The sequence below is a fragment of the Pogoniulus pusillus genome, chromosome 15 (assembly GCF_015220805.1).
Source record: "Pogoniulus pusillus isolate bPogPus1 chromosome 15, bPogPus1.pri, whole genome shotgun sequence".
Classification (NCBI taxonomy): domain Eukaryota; kingdom Metazoa; phylum Chordata; class Aves; order Piciformes; family Lybiidae; genus Pogoniulus; species Pogoniulus pusillus.
Window position 1 is genome coordinate 15,732,967 of NC_087278.1, and position 23,738 is coordinate 15,756,704.

General features: G+C 40.3%; 2 protein-coding genes across 2 annotated transcripts in view; one reads left to right on the plus strand and one right to left on the minus strand.

Annotated features, from left to right (window-relative positions):
- Positions 1 to 52: 52 nt before the first annotated feature.
- On the plus strand, positions 53 to 1,332 carry NDUFB2 (NADH:ubiquinone oxidoreductase subunit B2). Its single transcript, XM_064155515.1, has 4 exons — positions 53 to 183; positions 270 to 414; positions 496 to 614; positions 1,253 to 1,332. Exons 1-3 carry the CDS (start codon positions 113 to 115, stop codon positions 568 to 570), a joined length of 291 nt encoding a protein of 96 aa, XP_064011585.1. The 5' UTR covers positions 53 to 112; the 3' UTR covers positions 571 to 614; positions 1,253 to 1,332.
- Positions 1,333 to 2,033: 701 nt separating this feature from the next.
- BRAF (B-Raf proto-oncogene, serine/threonine kinase) overlaps positions 2,034 to 23,738 on the minus strand; it is an 82,314-nt gene continuing 60,609 nt past the window's right edge. The window contains exons 13-19 of the mRNA XM_064155504.1: positions 22,741 to 22,917; positions 21,257 to 21,303; positions 20,674 to 20,792; positions 19,703 to 19,834; positions 17,210 to 17,344; positions 16,215 to 16,368; positions 2,034 to 10,021 (exon numbers count right to left, since the gene is read on the minus strand). Of these exons, the coding sequence (XP_064011574.1) occupies positions 9,999 to 10,021; positions 16,215 to 16,368; positions 17,210 to 17,344; positions 19,703 to 19,834; positions 20,674 to 20,792; positions 21,257 to 21,303; positions 22,741 to 22,917 (787 nt within the window). The 3' untranslated portion in view covers positions 2,034 to 9,998. The remainder of the gene's footprint in view (positions 10,022 to 16,214; positions 16,369 to 17,209; positions 17,345 to 19,702; positions 19,835 to 20,673; positions 20,793 to 21,256; positions 21,304 to 22,740; positions 22,918 to 23,738) is intronic.

Consider the following 23,738-nt stretch of genomic DNA (forward strand, 5'->3'; position numbering starts at 1 on the left):
GCGCAGCAGGCCCGCCCACGGCCGGGCGCAGGGCGGACCAATCGCCGCGGCTGTTTTTGGGAGGTGGCTGGGTGACATTGAAGGCGTGAGGCGGGCCGGGGGAGCTGCCGTCATGCTGGTGTCGCTGGGGCGGTCGGCGGGGCGGCTGTTGCGGATCGGGGCCGGCGCTAGCGGGCTGCGGCAGTGAGTGGGGCTGGCTGGGGGAGTCGGGGTGGGCCGCGCTGGTTCCAGGCGGGGCCGGGAGTGAGGTGGTTGTGCGTCTGTTGCAGTGCGGGCGGTGGGGTGCACATTGAGCCGCGGTACCGGCAGTTCCCGGAGTTGACGCGGGCGCAAGTGATCCATAGCGAGCTTCTCAGTGGCTTCATGTGGTTCTGGATCTTATGGCACTTCTGGCACAGCTCGGACATGGTGCTGGTAAGGCCGGCGTGGCGGCGGCGGCGGCAGGCGGGCGGGGCTTGAGGCCTTGGCCGCACTCTGACCGAGCCTCTCGCCCAGGGTCACTTCCCTTACCCCGACCCGTCGGCCTGGACGGACGAGGAGCTCGGGATCCCTCCAGACGACGCGGAATAAGCACCTCCAGCTACAGGTTCCGGCGCTGCCGGCAGCAGACACTGGTACGGTTCCTGCCGCCGGCCACTGCGGCAGTGCTGTGCTTAGGTTTGGACTGTAATAATCGCAGTCACGACTCCACACAGAGTCTGGACTGTGCTTTAACTTTGCTTCAAAGCTACCGGCTGAGCTGCAGCCTGGCTCTGTGTACAGGCTGCTTCTCTTGGCACTGCTGCAAGTGCCTTATTTTCAGTCATTATTTGTGCATTTACAAAGGTAAATACGTTACATTTCTGTTGTACAGAATGCAGGTATTTGTTTGCACTATTTATTGCCATTATACAGGTCAGGGTACTTGAATGCTGGAGTCGTGGAGGTCTAGTTTTGCCAGTGTATATCTGCAGTGTATACTTAATTTTTATGAGTTGTAGCTTAATTGCTAACAGTTAAAAGTTCCATTCCTTAAGCTATTACGGAGACCTAGCATTACCTAACCTCGAGGACATACAGCTCCTGTTTCTAGAGAGACCTGAGCAGTTGTTTCCCTTAAAGTCTTGTGGCTTTGGCTTGTTACCAGTTCTTTAAAAAGACCTTTATTACTAAAGACAGCATGGGCACTATCAAATGGGACCTTCCCCTATTCCCAGTGGTAGAAAAAGGGTGAATGAAAGGGGTTCTAAAGAGTCTTTTCTGTTATTTGCAGGTCCCTGGAACTATAGAGACTCCTGGAACCAAGCTTTGGCTCATTGGACCTTATTTCAATAAAAGTTAACTGCAAACAAACTCAAGATAAACTGTACTCTACTTCTGAGGGTTGTAGTGTTTCTGGAGAATGAAGATTACAGCTCTGGAGATGGGGTATTTCAGTCTGCAGGAGCTTCTGTAGTGTTCTCTTGGGGGCAGCACTTTGTGTATCGAGGAATAGTGATATAGCCGTGCTCAGAGAGAGGTTCCAACTTTGATGAATGCATAGGATGCAAGTCATGAAAGCTTTGCCAAATAACCACTATAAGGGGTTAAGGAAAATAAAGCTTGTTAGAACTGCAAGAATCTAACTTGCCGTTTTACTGAAATGTTGTCACTAAGTAGCGTTTGGAATACCAGCTGCCATAGAAGCAGGGGAAGCAACCCTTAGGGAGAACCCGGACCAGTTGGTGCCACATTTCGCCTGCTGGGGAAGGGGAATTTCCCAGAGTACCAAACTGCCCAGTACCAAAGCCCAGAGTAATGCATGTGAAGCAAAACCCTCTGCAAAGGTAAAAATACTGCAGGGTTAAAGCACTGTGGGCAGCAGTCTGGCACAAGGAGGGTTACTCTGTGTGTTTTTCTGGTTGGGTTTTTTCAGTTTATTTTTTTGCCCTTTGTTTTTCTCTTCCAGGGTAACATTCTAAAGCAACATCATCAAAGTAAATTTTTCACTGCCATTAACCATGTTAGTTAGACCTCTGGAACATCACAGAGAGGAGGAATTGCATGACAAACAATTTCCTTCAGACTTTTCCATGCAGTCAATCTTTATTATAGCAGTATTCTCATATTCACATCAAGTACATAGAACTTTTTGCCTTTTATATAATACAGAGAGTTCTTTAAATAACTTTACACAGAAATAGTCTTCTTCAATCTGAATTCAGCTATCAAATTTTAATATGTCTTAAGTCTCCATGCTCTCTAACCAAACTGAACAATATTTCCCATTGTACAAATTTACATGAGAAAAACTCCAAGTACAAATGAAAGGACAACAAAAGTAAAAGGGGCAGGAACAAACAAGAAAAATAAGTTGTATTGGCAATTACAGGGGAAACTTGAGAAGGAAAGAAGGGGAGGTGCCATGACCTATGTAAGAGGAAACCAAAAATAAACGTTATGAATTAAAAAATAAATACAAGTTTCAAAACAATTACTCCATTGTAGATTTTTAAAAGCAGCTATGGAAATCTACTAACACAATTGGGTTTTTTATTTAACCAGACTGGACCTTCTACATTGTCATCATAAGCCCCTCACAAACCTCTGGTGGTCAGAAAAAGAAAACAACACAGCTGGAAGGAATGTTGTGTTAGCACAGAGTGTAAATTGGTGGGACATATATTTATTTAATTGCACTAAGGAACAAACAAAAGAAATCAAATCTGTATATAAATTTCCCTTTCCTCTCCTTGTTAGATAACTCTGCCTCTCATAAACAAGCCTCTGTATGATGAGGTAATGCCATTGTCTTGACTATATATATAAAAATAATCAAGTTTAAAGGATATAGATCTGTGTATCTATAAACTTTAAACAAGCCAGTCCTCTCTCACTCCCCCTATAGGGTCCAACTACTGAGTGCTACACCTTCCATCGCACCTAAATGAAACGCATGCATTGTGCTCCTCGTGGAACCCCCCTGCCCCAGAGACCGCTGCACCCTTCCTAATCTAGGAAAAGCAGCCTGCGCTCAAGTAAGGAGGAGACAACGCAAGGAACGCACAAAAGATGACACACACGTACTCCTGCTGCTTCAGAACAAAGCAGTCACAGAAATCAACAGTGGCCAGCCTGCATGTGTGGCTTGGCAAAGGGCAAAGCCATCTAAGTAGGCAGCTGATGACTGGTTACTTCTGCAATTGCTTCAGAAAAACGTCACCTGCCCAGCCCCAGGAGACCATCACTACACCTGAAATGAGGTGGGCAGCGATGTTACACCTGGAGTTTTGTGCTTGCAGTCAGAATGGCAACTGCACAGCTGGGCTGCCTCATGTCCCAGACAGTGGCAGACCCTGCTCGAGCAGCGCAGGTCAGCACTGGATCCCAAAGGGATTTCAAGGCTGGCAAGAAGCAGTCCCTAATCCCTAATGAGATTGGAAAAAAAGCAACATTAATTTGGGTTGCCAGCAGATGCAAGTTAGCCACTGTCAAGTTTCTCTCAAATGAGAAGTGTGGAGAGGGGGAGGAACAGAAGTCAGGTAGGACACAAGGCTCATGGAGGAATGATGTGCCTTTTTTTGTTGATTTTTTTTGTGTCTTTTTTTTTTTCCCCTAAAGATTCACAGCTTTGAATAAAAAAGCACATTTATTGCACATTTATTTAGACTGAATTAATTTAAATTATGCCCTCAGAACCCCCCCACCATCCCCAAATAACCCAACGCCCAAGTTTGGTCCATTTTCCCCTCTAGACCTAACATCCATGCCCAGATAGTGGGCTTCATTTTTTCTTCCTACAGTTCCACTGAACTCCCAAACACACAGATTTTATTTTCATCTAGAGCAAATACACAAATGGAACACAGAATGACATTTAACAAAACAAAACCCAACCATTTTCCCAACCCAAACAAACAAGTTTTTTTGTGGTTTGGTGTGCTAGTTTGAAGCTAGTTAGAATGTTTTGGTGGGAAGAACCAGATTAAAGTGGGGAGGGGGGGCAGGTAACACCGAAACCATCACATCTGGTCACACAAATGTAAGTGTCACACAAAGCTTATTCTAAAGTACAGCTGCTGCAAATGTAACAAACCAGATAAAATGACTGGAGAGGCCATAGTTGGCTCTTAAGGAGGCTCTATGGGCTGATCACGCTACTGTTATGAGGCTGTGAAGCAAATGCTTAGGCAGTTTAGAAGCTTCTAAACCCTCCCTTCAGCTCCCTTCTCTTGGGGAAATAGTTTCTTCACGACATTGTTTTTTAAAAAAGACAAAATAGCATCTTCTCACATATACTTTTAGTGCAGAATTTAGGATAGGTAGGATTCCAGATAGTTCCTGGAACATCAGTAAAATGTTTTTATACTTTGTTTTCTAGAAGGAACAAAATCAAATTGAAATTGGTCTGATACTCTGCATAAACTGTGCATTTAGACGTAACTTTATAACTTACAATTATGCCCAAAATCTTGCCCCAAAGAGGGAAAGGAAAAGATCTGGAAAAGCATGAATACCAAAATCCATTATTATGATCTTTATAGACAAGTTAAATATGAGATTGGTATGTAGAAACTGACAGAAGTTGGTGTAACCAGTTTGAACAAATCAAATTCAATCACACCAATCATCCCTCAGCTGACAAGACACCTACCATCTTCCATGGTTAACATGCAGTAGCAGTATGTGATCACTGAAGAATAACTGCAAGAAGCCAGAGGAAGAACTAAGGAAACCTGCTGATATTCCAGAAAATGAAATTGCACTTTCTAGGCCAGGAAATTAATTGTGGCCTTTGATTACATAAGTATTAGCCATCAACTTCTCATCCAAATCTCATTTTTCATCTACCATCTCATTCCTCTTTCGGGCCTCTTCAGAACTTTCTATTACCTTTCTTTAACAAGATCTTTGTGTCTTTGGAAGCGAGGAGGACTTATTTGTATTTAAACTAAACCTTATTTGACTTTCAACAGAGCAGATTTCAAGCAGCAGGTTGAACCTGTAATTGAAATTCACTGTAAGTGAATTACATATCCTTCAATTCCTGGCTCTGAAATGATCATAGGTATTCTGGGGAATACTCTCTGCCTTTCTTGCTCCTTTAGAAGTTTACCAACTCCAAACTATTTATCTACAGTAATAGCTATATACAAAACTACTGCATGAGAAGTAAACCAAACCACTGCTCTAGTTACAAAGCACCTGGTTTACATTCTGTTGTACTTTTTAAGGTTGCAAAGGCACATGATCATTTGGCAAACTGCAAAGATTGAGGGATCCCTACGTAAACCATTCAACAGAGGGGCTCAGTAACTCTCTTTTGTAAAGAAAAAGAGAGGTGGTAGCTTTGATCAGAGTTTGCTTTTGGTGTACTCGATATTCTGCAGTTTAAGTTTCTTCCTTCTGCATTTTCATAGCCATTTACTGCTGTTGTGGTGCTGACTTAATAGCTTCTGTGTTAGCTTCCTTAAAACTTAAACACAAACAATAAGGTTTAAAACAACTTTGCTCTGTTCTTCTGGTAAGTCACTATACTAGGTACGGAATAACGAAGCAACAAAGAAAAATACTTAAAATGCAAGCCAAAACAAAGACGTAGTGCAAACACATCTTAGCAAAGCTGCAGTAAACAGAAAGTTTGTTTCATAAGCTTCTGTGGAGAATGTGTAAGAGAACAGGAATACCCAATGCCTTCGAAATTATGTTGCAACAGTCCACTCATGCAGCTGCTTTTCAAACGAACTTAACTGTACCTAGAAGCTTTGCCTGTTGCATTGGGCTACTGGTGATACTTTTTTCTACAGAAGACTTGTTGTCTACAGTACTATGAATAGTTTGTGCTACACATGCTGCACTCACAGTCAAGAAGGGAATGAAATCTACAGGCTGAAAAGTGTGAAATGTCTATATGCTTCTTCCCTACGTTTAGCCCCTTCGTCTACCAAAACTTCAACTTGAACTTATTCATGAGGTTTCTGGGGATCAAGCTTCTGCTAATGCTCTGTAGGATGCTGGATGCATTTAGATCGCTAGGCAAACACAGAAGCAAACCTATTTAAGTGTGATCTTCAGTGTATTTTTCCCGATTTGGGCATTTGTGGAAAGACATGGTATCTATCCAGTCAGCATTTCACTCATTTTACATCCCAAAGGCCATCCAAGCACATAGTAATCCATGTGATGTTGAGAGGACATAATATGGCAGCACTTGGCCTCTGAATCATCATCAGCTGCTAAGGCATTCTAGTACAAGAAAGCATGATTTTAGGTAAGCATGAAAAGCAGAAGTGGATTAAATTAATGACCTGCATGAGCCTATCAGAAAAAATAAATGACTGGGCTGATTTTATCTGAGGCCACCTAGAACTTAATTAATGCAGAAATGAGTTTCAAAATAACCAGGCCTCTATACTCATGTAATTTGACTTTAAGCTCCACTACAATGTTTTTGCTCCAACAAATATGCTGCAGAAAACAATCACATACAGACAGCGAAGATGCAACAGGTAACAGGCCTTTACCTGTGTGGAAAAGGGCAGGCAGAGAAGGTATATGTGTGGTTAATAAAAACATAAATAGCTGGGACTGGATACTGGTAATTTTGCAAACTGTTATATACTAGACACTGTAGAGCTAAAGGCAGTGTGACTGTCTCGGTATCCATCCCAACATGCAAACACAACATATGTACTGACATTTCCATACTATGGCCTGTGCTTGTCAGGACACCACAGAGAAGCTTACAAATCTGATCTAACAGATGTGAGTGTAGAGATCACTTCAGTTTGCTTTCTTCATCCCACTTCTATACAGGCCACTCAGTTCTTGCCTACTCTTACCTCCTCATTAACTAGATGCCTATGGGGCACCTTTAAGACTGGTTCTGATGGCATGTGAGACATCCAGAAAAACTCCTGAAGGAAAAAGATTAAAAAAAAACAACCAAAACCAAACCCTAGTTATTTACAAGTCAAATTTTCTTCCCAATTTTTGAATGAGTATTACATGGGACCTCATACAGATAAACACATCAGCTATCTGGAGGGAAATGAACAATCATGAAAACCAGCAGAAATGCATCCTGAAAGGACTTCTCTAAACAGCAGCCAAACAACTTGCACATTCCTCAGGGAAAAAAAAACAAAACAAACAACAGACCAAAACAAAAAACCCAAACACAACCAGAAAAACAAAACTACAAACAAACAAACCCCAATAAAAAAAAACTCCAGAGATCATCTGTTACTTATAAAGTGCTTTGCATGGACAAGGACAGCAATTTTCCTTGTGCTTTTCCTACGGGCTCAAGAAGCATACTGTAGACTAATGGGTAATGAATCTTCACAAAAGTAAGTTCATTTTAAGCAAGGATAGAATGAAATTCCTAACAGTTATATTTTAGCAGACAATCTCCTGCCAGCATGACCTCTGTGGAAGGAAACTAGGGCTTTTAACAAGCTGTGTGAAACAAATGACTGTTAAACCACCTGTACATACCTGCTCCAGTAATGGTTTCTTTCAGGGGAATAATTTCCAGTATGCTTGACGTGTACAAATCAGGCGACAGCCCATACAGGGGCTGGAGCAGTGCATGGGATGGAAGGAGAAGGAGCAGTGACTACCTCACCTACAGGACTAAGTATCTGTAAATGGTCTCACCCGCCTGCGGACCCCAGTGGCCTCAGGATCCTTCCACCTCTGAGGTGCTGGCCTCAGATGATCACCAGGGAGCGCTCTGACTTCACTAGTCTGCAAACCACTGCTTGCTCATTAGCTTCTCCACAGTGGAAAGTGGCTATTGCTACTATTGAAATTCCTGCCAAGCTCAATAAGGATAAAACCTTACAGCATCTGAAGATCCACAGCAGAGAAGAAAAAAATTGTGCTTTTTTTTTTTTTTAAATGCATCCTGTACACATAATCAATTCTATTCATGTACCAACATGAACCACTTCATTCTTATAGTGACTATTAAGTCATTCACTATTGCTGCCTTGCTGTTTATGGAATTAAGATGAATACACAGTATTTCAGTTATAATTCCCACTTCAGGTTAGTCCGGTCCCTATAACCCTAGTAAACATTTACTGACAAACATAACAGACTACCAGCAACACTGCAGAACTCCAGGGTTTTAAAAGCACGTTCTGCTGCTGATGCACATTTCTCCCTTTGCCTGGGAGCAACCTTCTACAGACAGAAACAGCCCAGCTCTCGTAGGGAGGGAAGAACAGCGTCCTCACCCAATACATCTATGTTTGGCACTGACACCACATTCACACACATTTAACTCCTTCATTTATTTGTCATGATTATTTTCTTTTAACAGCCCACACCTTCACCCAGCAAGAACCTTTCCACTGGAGGGGTTTTGGTGCTCCTGCCTCACTCAGAGTGGTACAGAGCAGATACGAATCAAACTCTGAAAGCTTCAGTCTGAGCTTGAATTTCTTCCTAATGTGGTCTGACTTGCCTCTGTACAAATAATGTACATGTAATACCAGAGAACTCTGCAAACAGATCACATCACAAGGTATTCTACTAGAGGTAAATGATGTGCAGATCTATGAGCTGTTTTTTCCTTGACTGGGTAACTTGTCAAAAAGCTCCCAATCGTTTGAAAAGCAGGATTGGAGGACAGGAAAACAAAGCACTTTAACAGAGACACCGCCACCTTCATCCTAGTTCGCAAAGTCTTCAGAAGGGAAAGACGAATGGAAGGGAAGGGATGACAGAGAAGAGATCAATGAGAAGGAAAGTAGTCAGCGTGGATCCAGCAAGTACCGTTTTGCTTTGATCTAATAGCTTGCCATTAGGACAAGATGCTCCACATCTACACACACGCTTATCAGAGGACATTTAGTTAACAGGATAAAAATCCTTTAAAAAAAGCTCTTGAAAGTACCAAAACAATTTTCGGAATGTCTAATTCTAGGGGGTTTTGGATTTGTATTCAATTCAACCTGAGAACTTTTTTCTCCATTTATGAAAACATTACATATTGGTAAGGTACCTGGCATTAACCTGCACCCTCATTTAAAATAAAACTTTTAAAGTAGGTACATACACCACTCACAGTCTGTATCAGGAATACTACAGACGTCAGATGCCGCGGTAGCATCTTTGAGAAATACATTGTATCACATGATACAACAGAAACAAAATTAAGAGAGAGGACAATCTTGCTACATGTTTTTTTGTTTTCTTTTTTAAACTTCAGTTTGCTGGACCAACAAAAGAAGGATCTGCCCAATCCTTCTAAAAGATGTTGTATATACACACACCAAGAAAATGCTGGAAAAGGAAAAAGGTTAAGGTTGGTGGTGGTTGGTTGTTTTTTGAAGAAGTGATAAAGTAAATCTGTGAACAGGTGCAGCAGCATCCCCTTTTCCTTCAGATTAATCTCTTTGCCTCTAGAGTAACATCTTCCCCAGCTCCCATCCCTCCACACTTAATTTTACTGGAATAAACCAAATAACATAAACAGATTTAGGTGTCTGACACTGTAATATAGTGAAAAGGGGATACTGCATTGTTCATAAATCAGTGAGTTCACCAGGAATAAAAAAGAGATCAGAACAGAAGATGATTCTTTTAAACTAGCACTCATCAGATTTTCAGCCTCTGATGGTATGTTGTTAGAGGAGAAAAGCCGACCAGCAGACCATCCAAAGCAAGTCTCGTAAGTTGCAGCAGCAGTTCCATCCCCTCATGCCCGCACGACAGTCAAACCACGAGCTCCCTCTCCTCTCTCCTGGGAATGATGCCAACGGCACAGGCAGCCACTGCGGATCTCCAAATGCACGTGGTGGTTTGTGTTGAAGGAGAAACACTGGCAGCGGAGGATTCTGGTTCCCCAAAAGGTACTTTTCCCCATTGTGTTGGACTGGCAGTTCCATTCTGCTCCACTGTTAAGCTTATGAATATCTTTTCTAAGTAACTTTAGGTTTTTGTGGAGCAGAATAGAGTTTTGATGTTAAGAAACTGTAGGAACACAAGACTTAAATAACAGAGTGGGTGCTGCCATGGTGCTGTGGCTACTTGAACGCTGCAAATTCTCCTGTAGAGGGAGAACAAGAGCTTGGTTTAAGGAGCTGATTTCAATTATTAGGTGGACAGAAATTTTCTCCACACTAGCTGAACATTAGGTTGAATATAAAAGATGTTAAAAAAATGCACACTGTTAAAATTAAAGCACAAGAGAATACACCATGAGAGAACACTGAATACAGACCCAGCACATTTTATCAACAGAATTTCTTGAATGCAAGCTGTAGCCATTCTTCCCAAGACAGAGGTCTGAAAGTTCAGGTAAAGTCCAATTCATCATGCATTTGAAAACAATGTGTGTCAGTTTAATTTCACTTTGAACTCCTTATTGCACATATTATATCCTCCTGAAGAGTAACAACTGCAACAACTGCATCAGACTGCAAACTCATTTTGATTCTGGTGTAATAAACTGGTTTAATAACAAAGACCTATCTGACACACCTGTTAACCTTTCAGACTATATACAGTAAGGTGCCTGAATATTAAACATGCATTAATGAATGCTAGGATCTTATTTAGAGGCCAACACAGCAACCTACTGTGAGGCAAATAAGACTGGCGATACTGAAATTAGGCCCTGCTAATAGGAAGCATAACAAATAAAGCAATTCCATGCTCCCTTCAGAATTACTGAGCAAACAATCATTCTGTGCAGTGCTCTCACATGCAATGATTCCCTGAAATCCCACATAAACTTAGTTGACTACTCATAGAGTCCCATTTCAGAGATGCAAGTATGGCACAGAGTAAAATCGCTGCCCAAAGTTTTAAGATGTTTGTCAGAACATTCAGTAGAAGCTGAATCTAAGATACTCATCTTCTTCATCTTACACTTCAGCTACATCAGCTGTAACATTTGCCTGACACACACAAAAGACATGTATTCCACAGGGGTTCTAGGAAGGAGTGCCTAACTATACTTAACCAAAAGGAGTCAGAGGCAAGAGGAAAAGAAACATACATATAGCTTTCCCATGCTGGGTTTCACATGAATTTTGGGTCAGTATATGCCCCTTTCTTGACAGCACTCTTCAGAGCCTTCCTAAAAACAAAAGAGTGATAAGCAGGCCTAAGAGAACTTCTGCTCTGTTCAACAGAAATGTGTTGCCATTACATACAAAAAATTGCTCCCTATCTTGGTGTCCTTACATCCTTTCAAGGTCAAGCATTTAGTTGTTTTTGTTTTTCCTTAAGATTCTTATTCAGAACACTGGAATCAAACCAGAAACATGCCTGCAAACTAATTTCTAGGCTGAGAGCATTAATTCCACAGAATGTCTTGCTCTATAAAGAAGAAAACCAAGAGGATGATCAGCAGTCTGCGTAAGGAGAAGAAAAAGCATCCAAAGGGCCAGATAGGAACAGTTGACCTAAGGGAACATAAAGAAAGCAAGGAGAGAGCTCTGTGTGCTATAGGAGATGAGAAGGGAGTATACCCAAGGTCTAAAGTAAGGGTGGAAGGCACAGAGGGCTGTGACGCACCTCAAGCTCTGTGTGTCTTGACAGGTTGTAAGTTTAAGTTCTAGCAAGAAAAGCATAAAACCTCCATGATTAATCCAACTGCCTATCCTACTAGCCCTACCAACAGACAAACCCCTCACTCCAAAATACTCTATTGAATAATTTTGCTTGTTTCCCTTTGACGTATTTCAACTGTCCCAACTATCATCACAGTATCTTCTGGAAACATCTCAAATTTTCTACTTTTAAGAGAAGAAGGACAAAAAATTCATGAAGTATTGCCTGTGAGGCTAATTTTTAAGCATGACATTCATGCTGAGGTACATTTTCAAAACATGGTCTACTTAATTTATTTTTCAGTCTGCCTTCCTAAACTGATGATTAAAGATCAATTTATAAACAAGAGACTACTCCCTCATTACTCATCTTGTCTTTCTGCCCATTTCTGGTAATAATTCAGCTTTTAATAGTTGTACAGGTACTTCAGATGATAAAAGATGAACCATTAATTGGGAAAGGGCAATGGAAAACAAGATCAGAAGTCAAGAAGCATTTCAGATAGAATAGTAGCTATTAAAAAAAAGGTGATTTTTAGACTTTTCTGCTATTTAAATGAAACCTTAGCAAAGATATTTTTGTTGAGAAGCTGATGCTAAATTTTCCCTTTTACAATTTACATGTTAATCCAATTTCAGATCCTAGGAGACCAAAATAGGTAACATGTTCATGTAATGATAGGATTATGTCAACTGAATGCGTATAAAATGGAGTTACTAGTTAACAGCTTTCCTTAGCTGAGGAATGTGGATAGCTACACCTATCCACATACAGGAAGCTTTCATTCTGCCAGCTGCCAGAAGGGCTTTCTGAGGAGTAGCTACACCACTTCACATCACCCTTTCTATTCTGAAGGTGATGAAAGAGCCAGCTAAAGCTATTCAACTTCGGAAAGAAACCCCAGTTGTTGGAGAGGGAGAGAGAACATAGGCAGCCTCCTCCTGACACTTAAGATACATACAGAAAAATGAAGTAACTTGAACTGTGAATTCATTGTTTTCTCGCAGGACAGGAAGGTCTTGCCATCATGCCCTGAACAGATGAAGACAGCTCTAGAAATATGATGCAATGTGTCTTGTCCTGCAGGAACAGGATCATCTTCATTCTCCCCTGCTAGTTCTTTTGACATACTTCTGTAATGGCCAATGATAGCCTCAACTGGGACTACTGCAGCCCTTTTTGCTCTACAGCTCACATGAGGAGTAATGACTTCACGGCTGTGCTGCAGCAGCACTATTTGGCCCTCAGGCAAGATGGCATAAGGAGCTGACCTAGCAAATGCAAGCTCAGGCTGGTGGACAAGCCAAGTTTTCTAACCAGTTTTTGAAGAGCTGCTCTGCTGCTAGCGGGGGAAAAACACTCAACTGCAAAGAAGAGACTTGTGGAACTGGAGAACTTCTGCCCTTGCAGGACTAAGGAGCTGGGCCACGTCTGCTCAGCAAGAGATCAGTTTAACACACACCTATGAAACAACACACTCAGCGATTTGGGAATGTAAGAAAACCAGCAGAGATTTGTATTCATTGCAAGCCAGGTATCTGATGTGCTTTTTATGAGCAGAACTTCAGAGATGTGCTTTGACTGATAACAAAAAAACTCCCTTCCGAAGGATGGATAGCATTTGAAAACCTGCACTTCCTACCAGAGCCCTTTCAAGGTACCTGCCACAGCCTTTTCATACTTGTCACATGCAAAGCCAGTGGAAACTATTTCAAACACACGCGTTCAAAAAATCTGTACTAAAAAGTTGTTCAAGTTCTTTCACGTTGTGTCCAAATATGCAAACCTGCTTCCTCTGATTCCTGGAACGATGTAAGATGCAGTTACAAATCTGTATCCTCACAAATTTCTAAGTTATCTGGACTCATGAGGTAACTAAGATATGTACACAACAGCTTAACTGTACTCCTTATCCTGGGGTAGATGCCATGTTTCTCAGAAGAATCTTAAGGACAAGAACGATTCCTTTCCAGGAAAAGTGGAGAAAAACTGCCTTATCATATGGAAGGACAAATTACACCACCTTGCCTGGCTTACACTCACAGACACACAAAAAGGTGCGACAAAGAGACAGTTTTCTGTTGTATCTTGCTCTGATTTTCTAGTATGAATATCGTCCACTAGCTGAAAAAAAAATCTGGAACATACAGTAACTTGGATAATTAGTATCCTCAGGAGAATATGCAGCAGCATTTATGAGGATTCGGACCTTCTAGAAGGTACCAAGACAGATTTTGTTTCCACACTGAGATGCAGAGAAGACAAAAAAGGAATCTCACGAAGTACAAGGCACCCCTCATGAAAAGCCTGGGATTCTACAGACCTGTTTTCAGCAGCAACAGATATCTGTTTCTAAACAATGCATCTGAGCTGCATCTTAGGGATTTGGGTCAGTGTTCTCAAAGTGTTACAAGCAACTTCATCCAACATATGAACCCAAATGTCATTGAAGCAGCAACTGCAAACTACAGAAATGAAGCCCCTAAATGTCTTTGTATCAGATAAAGTTAACGATCCACAAACCTAGCATCTACTTAGGCTTCATAAAATGTTTAGTGAGAAGCTAAGATCATGTTATGGCTCTGAATCCCCAACACTGCTTGACCTGTAAGAATAGGTGACACAGGAGGAAGTCTCCTATTGACCACAGATCAGGAGATGGGGCCAAATGCAGCATTCTCCACTCCCCCCTCCATTAATTCTAGCACCTACACCACAGAACAATCTTAAGAAGGCAGATAACCCTACTCCAAATAGAAACCTGTTTAAACTGATCTGGCAGACAAAAAAAGAGTGAGCCTGGGCAGGACAGTGATGATGGCTCTGCACTCTCTAACTTCTAGTGTGGTCAAGCTTCTTCTGTGCGGAATGAAACATTTGTAGCTCATGCATCCTCCTCCTGCTCTTACTGAGATGGACATGGTAGTCTGCACTGAATACCATATCCCAAAGCCTAAGGAACATTCCTCCTCACTGTCCAAAGCACAAAACTGATGGGGAGGGGGCAGGGAGGGGGAAAAAAAAAATCACTTAGATGCTGTGTTCACTTCAAAGTAAGCCTGCCAAAAGGACTTGGAAGCTATGAGAAAGACGTTCTAAATCAGTAACAACTCTTGTTCTCCATAACTACAAAAAAGCTGAAAAGACCATCAGAATCCAGCCAGAAAATGCAGAAAGTCCCTACATCCCTTTAGGCTCTTTAACTCTGCCTTCAGTTTTAAAAGAAACAGTTGCCAGACAGCAAAAAACAAAATATTTTAAAAATTCTCAGTCTATTTTAAAAAACTATTGCCAGCAACATGCAAAGTTCTCTGTAATTATGTAAATCAGAAGCCATTAAGAACACTCTTGGCCCTTGAAGTCTTAACAAGAACAGCAATAGTTTGTGTCCAATGCAGAATAATCTGTGAAAATTTATAACTCAGAAGTTTAAAACAAACTCACACAGCTAATGTCAAGATACACAAGAACACAGTAACACTATGGTTTTAATATCTGACATCAAAGACTGATATAACCTGAACTACTACCTGTTTCAGGGGAACACACAGTCTTTCAAGTGAGCTGACATGATCTTGGTAAGGTCTAGCTTTCTCAGTTAAGATACCAAGCCTGATTCACTTCCAGCCAAACCAGCAGCATTATTATGGAAGTGCAAAAAACAATTTGTCACTGAACAGAAGCATGTTCAGTGGTATTCTTAACAATATTAAAGTAACTAAAACCTTTCACCTTAACAGCATTCATGGTATTACACTGATTTCCATGAAAACAATTGCTTTTTCAAATCTGCTTTTCCTATTACAGGTGTTAGTAGCCTTTCTCTCAAGGTATTCACTTATGCTCAAGATTTAAAATGGTTTTTCTTTTGTTTAAATTGAAATACATGCTAATTGAAGGATACAGGCATCATCATCAGCACTGTTCTTGTAGTTCAGCAGATACAGATTCAGAATTTCTTCTATGTTGCACTTTGAGATGGTTTAAACTACAGCAGGTCAGAGCATTCAGGTAAAAAAAAAGAATAAATGCAAAAACTAAACCCCATGCTACTGCTTCTCAGCGGGACAAGATATTCTCAAAATAGCACTATTTTAAACTTCAACTTCTAAAGTAAGCCACAGGTCACTAGGGTCTTTATTTGGATTTCTGTTGTATCTGCTCACTGTTGCTGACCACAAGAAATTTTGATTCTGCTCAGCCTTTTCCAACTGTAGCCCACATGGGTACCATTACCAACTCAGAATAAAGAGTATTGCTCAAGTAAAATAACCTCAACTGAAGCAAAAAATAAAAGAAAGCAATCCACCACAGCTTGACTAGATTAAAACCAAATACACTCCTGAGTAACTAATTTCCAAACAATAAACTAGGCAAAAATGACACCCAACGACCTTAAGAGGAGTCTTGCTTGTTTGGAAGACACTTTTCCTATTTCTCTCATGTGACCTTCTAATTCTTGTGCCAGCTGTTCCCAGGGCACTCCTTACCAAAACAGACTTTGTGCTCAGAACATTCAATGCTCAGTGTTAGAAAGTTAAGCCTTCATTCCCTCAGCAAACCTTAACGCCACAAGTGGTAGGAACCGAGAACGTACGCGTGCTGCACTCACAGGAACACACCAGCACACAGATGCACGGGCACATGCTTTCACATTTCTTTTCAGTGTACTGGAAACCCACCGTATCCCCCTGCTTGGATGGGCGTTTTTGGAGAAGCACAAGCATATAGACTAAAATCCTCTGTCTGGAAGCCAGCCCGGTTTAACGAGGGCTCAGATGCACTGCGGTGAATTTTTGGCAATGACCGGGCCAGAAGCTCAATGGAGGCAAGAATCTAAAACAAGGACAAATTAAGCAATAAAATCTCTTGTACCAAAGTTGCATTACTCTCTTAAGACCAAAGGCAAAACATCAAATAATGACAGAAAGATATGTATGCACAAGTTTAAACAGATTACTTCATTACACTCTAACGTTTACATCCTCAAAAATGAAAAGGACATGTTGGGAGGAAACTGTCTCCATTTTCCCTTTAAAGGGGAATACTGATCTCTTCTGTAAGCACAAGGAGTACAGCTGCCTTTTATTTGCCTCCTTGTTTATGCATCAGTACCTATTCCTACCATGCTGGAAACAAGCATGGCTTTGGCAGCAGTTTGCTTAACGCCCTTTACCATGCAGCCAGCGGAGGGAGCTCCTTAGTTTTCAAACTTGCCTTGGTTACCTTTAAGACAAACAAATCCCCCACAAGCTTTTAGAAATACAAACCTTTCCTAGCAGGCACAATAAATCCAGCTTTGTGACAAAACTATCTGTTTCCCTTCATGAAGTTTGGAGGAGAGCAAGAAGGGGAGTATAAAGACTTCCGAGAACATATGCAAAATTCTATTTTGTGTGTCTAATTGTGATTATTAATTTCACTGTCTCCCAGTTAAAACTTTCCTCAACACATAAATGCTTTACTGATTACATTTTCACTCTAACACCTGCTTTTTGAATTGAAAATAAACATTTCTAATAATACAGCACCAATCAGGTACTGAAGAAGAGCTCTTAGGAAGTCATGCTACAGCACTAATAAAAATTTTCAGCTGGTCATTGAGTTCATAACTCATCTTTGTTTTTAATATTTGAATTCTGAAGTCTATTGAGAACTAAAGAAGAACATTTCTCACCTGTGGAAAAAGAGGTCTCTCATCTCTTTTCTTTTTTAGGCATTCTGCCATTAGCCTCTTCATAGCTTTTGGACAGTTGCTCCGTACTTTGCTGAGATCTGGAGATAGGTATCCTCGTCCCACCATAAAAATTATCTGTATTTAAAGGGAACACAGATGAAAGGGAAAGCAGATGAGTCCATAAACCAAACACTAGTAAAACATGAGCATTTTGCTAAATCATTTTAGTCCCAGCAGGCACGTTTTCTCCTCCAAGAAAACATTATCTGTCATTTAAATTGCCAAGTTTCTTAGAGTAATGCTTGCAACCTATTCAGTACAGCCGAAAAAAAAAAGGTATTTTTTCCTCCTCCTCCTAAGAGAGATTTCTGTGAAACCTGAGCACTAGTAAATGGTTACCATTTATATCAATAACCATCTAAGGAGTTGTTCTTTGGTGTCAAAAGCTGTTATAAAAACAAGAACAAGCATCTTTGTGGCAGGAACAGAATGCCTAAAAAAAATAAATCTGTAAAACTAAATATTCAGTTTCATATTGTAAGTCAACAGCAAGTTCACACTGAAAGGCATTTTTAAGAAACAGGATTTCAGATATTAAAACCCCTTGCCTTTTGAGAATCAAATTCAGTTGACACCCCCTCCCCCCCAAAAAAAAAGGAAAGAAAAAGAGAAGCTGCTTTTCCTCTGCAGAAGAGGAGATAGACAGGCTTCGTATTTTCACACTAATTCCTTCAACATGGAAGGCTGATATTTCACCTAAGGACAAAACTTAAGCATAAATCTAAGTAAACTAATAGAAAGCACGGAATATGGCTAAGGTTCTCTTGGATATATAAAAATCCATCAAACATCATTATGTCAAGCCAAGGTTAAATGCAACATGGTTTGAGTAATGCAGATGCACTGACACTAAAAAGCCTTTCAAACTAACTAATCAAAACAGATAATTACTGCCTTTTCTGAACACACTGACAGAGCCAGCAGGTTTATCATACCTTACATTTAATGAAGTGTAACTATTTCATAGACTGACACTGGCAAAAAAACAACTGCAGAAAAGAACACTCATGTCAAGCAAGTGCTACATATTGTTTATCCTAATACAATCCCCACCTGTTTTCAACTTTCTGAATTAGTTGCATTTGTGTTGGCATCAAGGAGGAGTGTAAAACTCCCATATGGTTTCTATAGAAAGCCCTGTGTGCCAGAGTAGTATTTCATAGTAAGGACTTGTTTACCCTGTCCCTTCCCTCTGCTGCAATGAGACTTACCATCATCTGAAAATCACTCTTTCCTAAACTTTTACACTACTTAAGTTAAAATCATTCAGAATTATTATTTGTGTTTCTGATATTCTCTTTACAAATAACAGAGGAGTTAAACTTCTATTGTAATGAGAGAGGAACAGTCCTGGCCTGTCTAGAAAAGTCTGTTAAGGTGAAATACTCTGAGGTGCAACAAGAACCAAGCATTTCATATGTAAGCCTCCACTGCAGTTTAAAATTTGTCTCAGCACTCAGTGGTGAGCACCCACATCACCGAGTTCAAGCCTGAATACGGCTTTTAGAAGGCTATATCCACCTGATCAGCAATCTTGACATTTCCTTTCTTTCAAAAGGCAAAACCCATCATTATGATTATTAATAAAAAGGAAGTAACTCCAAATTTGATGAATTGGGATGAAGTGTTCTGACAAATATGGAAGCAGCCTTATAAAATGGCATTCACAGATGAACGTTGCTATGGTTGCAATTCTCAAGTACTGACACTGAAAACATTAGAGATGCACAGAAACAACAAAAATGTATCACTGCCTAGACATGGCATAGTGCACACAAAAGATCTCTGGGTGTTATTTTCTGATTAGACAGAAAAATAATGAATGACAGGTGCCTTCACAAACGTGCCTATCCTGTGGAGATATAGTACAGGCATGTGGTACCATCAGACTTCAGGAATATTTGTTCACAATTAAGTAATCTTACAGGATTCATAAACTCTAGAAAGTCATATACTCCATCAAGCAGGATTTGAGAAATGTTGATATCCTGAAATTCAGTTATATAGTGCATGCATTTCTCAAGACTGAAATGAATATAAAACATTCAGTGAGATGATTGCTGCTCCATTTTGTCAATTCAAAGAAGGGGGGAGGAGAGGAATAACTGAACGCACAGAGGATCATTTTGCCTTTGCAGAACTATTCTAAATTAGATTACTATTAAGTAACCTGCTCTTTCCATAATAAGTATCATAGCAACCAGCTCAGAAGCTGAAAATCTATACTTGAAGTGAAAAAGAACTTTCAAGAGAACTAAACAAATTGGTGCTACGTGGCTGATGCAGATTTAGCAACTGCAGAAACGTCATCTCATAACAGAAGAATCAGAACGAATAATCAAACACACAAAAAGCATCAGACTGTGCACTTCGCAAGGCCAAATCAATCTCTCCTTCAGGCCACAGGTGACTGAAGTCAATTCTTTCCCTTACCTGGTCCCTGTTGTTGATGTTTGAATACGGTAACTGTCCAGTCATCAGTTCATAAAGAACAATTCCAAATGCATACACATCCGACTGAAAGCTATATGGGTTTTTATCTTGCATCCTAATAACTTCTGGTGCCTGTACCATAACAGGAAAGAATTAGCTTTTATTTCAACACATCAGGCTGCACCTTATATATCAGGAACAAAAGATATACTTGTTCAAAATGTAACAGGTATAAAGGCCTACTCTTGCCTTCCTAAGCTATCAGATGTTAATACAGAGCTGGATGTTGACATGAATCTGTAGCCCCATTAGTTCGTTTCAGTTTGGTGATATCCCTTTATTAATGTATGGCAGAATAAAATCTTGGAATTCATGATCATAAAGGCCTTTTCCCACCAAAACAATTCTCTGATTCTATGAAAGTGACCTTGAGAAGCGAGTTTGGAAATTAGAAACATAACACTGAAAAAAATGGCAACTAAGACCTCATTTTTTTCAGTGAGAAAAGGAGAAAGTAGAGGTACACAGCAAGCTGTAAGTGTAATTGTTATTACAACTTCAGCACATTGCATTATCTCTTGAGAATAATCCTGCTTGAATCACTAAAATATAAGAGCATCTTAATTTTCACAGAGATAGTTCTTCCACTCCGTTGCACAATGTTTTCCATGGCTTCTCTCACCTTCTCCTCAACCCTGGATGAATTGCATCCTTTTCCTTTAGGCACCATTTTCTTTTCAGTTTACACCTCGGAATAACGAATGAAGACACTAAAGTGTTTTGCTGACTATTGGAAAACCTATTCTTAATGAAGAACTTAACAGCATTCACTTACTACTTCGTATTACTGCTCATTTTTTCCAACTGAAGACACCTCATATATATTATGCTGCTGGTGGTATAGTCTTAGAAACTTTGGCCAAAGGCAATTTAAGTTGTTGAAACATGCACACCACTTCCCCCTTCCTTACCATCCACAGAATAGATCCAGACAACTGTTCAAACTGATGGGATCCGCTCCATCGTGATTTCACTGTAGCTAGACCAAAATCACCTATTTTTACTGTGAGGTCTTCATGAAGAAAAATATCTAAGAGGAAAATGTTAAAGGAAAACAAACAAGCCATACTGGTCCTGTCCTAGAAGAAGAAACTTGCAACTTCAGACATAACAGTTTTAACCATCCATCATCACTGAAAAAGGCTTTCACAGAATACAGGTTCTAAGAAGTGAAGTACAGTTCTTAAGGATTACACAAGTAATAAATGGGCCAGTGCTGAACAGACCACATCCCAGGTTGCCTTCTTGAAATGGCAACTACGACAAAAACTGAGATATTTAACACCCAAACTTGCTATGCTACTGAAATCCCATCAATAGATGCAGCAATTATTCCTTACTCTGCTGCTAGTGATATTGCCCCAGCTCAAATCAAAATTTCATCTCAGCAAATATTCACACTCAGATGGCTCTGCACATCAGGACCTTCATTTCTGGCAGAAAGAAACCAGGAATGCTGTCATGTTCCTCAATCACATATCTGGGAAAGGATACTATTACTCTTGAGGTCTCTGTGGATGATTGACTTGGCATGCAAATAACTGAAAAGAAACGTAATAGATTAATAAAATACTATTTAACAGACCTAATCAACAACTCAGAATTCTGCTGTATTACTGAAGCACAAATCCTGTTGATATTCAAATTGTACATAATTATCATGGTAGAAAAATTTGGTCACCCATGACAGTTACTGCAACAGCCACAGGGAAAAAAATAAGTAAAACCAAGATTTCTAGCTCAAACTTGATGCTACTCAAGAATGAAATAATTATGCACTAACTTCTGATTTACATCTCTAACTCTATCTTCAGAATGCAAGTAAAAGTACGTGAGTAGTTTTTGAGATGCCATTCAGTGCTGAAAGGTCTGCCTTCCAGGCTTAATGGTGACTGTGAACACACTTTGTGGGCCAGTCACAGCTTTAGGCAAGGTGTTTCTAAATTGCAGGAGCTAAATGTGCTTCCTAGGCTCAGCATGTACTCAAGAATGCTGACTGCTTTTTAGTATCACAGACTAGATAAATAGATCGCAGGGAACACAGAGAAGAGTACTTGCCCCAGCGCAAAGATGCAGCCTAAATTAGGCAACTAGTCTCCCATGGCTCTTTGTTTAGTCAATGAGATCGGCACAAACCTGCTGGAAAAGCCTGTCTGTGCCTCTGCTTTGAATCATGCTCATAAAACAGTTTCTGTATCTCCGCTACTCAGAGGGAGCCTGGGAAGCTGAGCAGGCTAAAAGAGAGAAAGCTGAGGCTGGTTGCTGCAAACACACCCCCGCCCCTTGACTGAAGATACGGTAGTATACTTAGTATAAAAATGTCACAGTGAACAGCAATCATCTTAGTGTTTTTGCAGCTGGAGAGTGATTTCTTTGATATTGCAGCACTGTTCTGATTATGACACACAATATTGGTCTAGTTTTGTAAATTCTAACTCGAATGCCCTCTATGGGAGTAAGAATGACTTATTATCCTTAGAACAAAATAGGCATGCTTTCTTCAAATGCTGAAATCTATTATTTAAAGAGCTACAACACTTAAAAGGAGAAAAAAAAAACCCAAGTCTTTTTGCAAACAGGTCTGTCTGCCTTACCTTACAGTATTCTGTTCTTTTGTTCACAAACTATTCCCTTTTAAAATGTTTTACCTCCGACCGTAAGATTATTTGCACTGTGAAGATCGTAAAGCCTGGAACATTAATCTTTACTCAACAAGATTGGAAATTCGACTACACTGTAATAATTTTTATTCTACTATCCAGACTGTATTTCCCTCATGATTTGTATTTCTCTCTGGTTAAAAAAAAAGTCTACTTAACAAAACAATAAACACTTCAGCAAATGCTTTGATCATCAAAGCAGAATCCTGGGCTTGACAGCATGAGCAGAGTTGGCCTTAGCTGCCAATGTCAGAGTGTGAAGGGGATAAGTAAATGCTGCCCCAGTGCTTATTTGCAAACAAAGAATATGATACTCACTCCATGCCTTGTGCAGTCTGTCGTGCAATATCGATTAATTTGATCATTTCGAATTTGGTCTCAATGATGTGTAGATGGTGATATAAGCTGGACCCCTCACACCACTGTGTAACAATAGCCAACTGGGGTTTTGTTGAATAACCCATGAAAAGCAGGATATTCACATGCCTTGTTTTCCTGATGGAAGGAAAAAAAACAAACGAGGAAGAAAATCAGGTGGGTCAGGAAACCAGCAAAATCCCAAGCAGATGTATCAGTCTAAATATGTATTTCCAAAGAAAAGTTGCTGGATAAACCTCAACTTTTATTAAGATAACATAGTAATTTGTTGCTAGATTCAACTGAATTCCAGCACGTAGTCGTTTATATTTTAATGACATGGAACAACAATTATGGATAAGCACTGCTTCCTCTTTCTTTCACAACCCAGCATGGGACTGCTCAGAAGATGCTGCTATCACCAGGTCCTCAAGGGACAGCAATGGTTTGCAGGCATGTCTGCTTTTGTGTAATCCCAGCCCAGTTATGAGATGCTGCTGTCTACGAAAAGGACATCTAAAATGAAATTCCAGTCTCAGAGGCTTCCAAGGGCAATCCTTTTGTTCAGAAACCATCAACAGACTTCCTTAACAAGGCTTCAGTTCTCTGTTTTATCTGACAAGAATTTTGCACTCTTTGTGGAACCAGCATGCAACAAAGGTGGAAAGAGGTATGAAAAATGTCGGTACGGTAACAACATGAACTTGTTTCCAAACAACTCTTAAAACAGTGGTAGCTGCTGACGGTGGCAGAGCTACACTAAAAGAGTAACATAGAAGCCTAGAGTGTGAACCTCTTTGTCCCTGCAGCTATGCAGACAAGGAAAGTTTTACATTATGTGACTGTTTCTTTTTCAAGTTCAAGCATTTGTCAAGTGATGCTGAGAGTAACTGCTGAGAGAACAAAAGATAAGCAGAATTCTTGCAAACCTCAGAGCTAAGAAAGTAATGACAAAACCC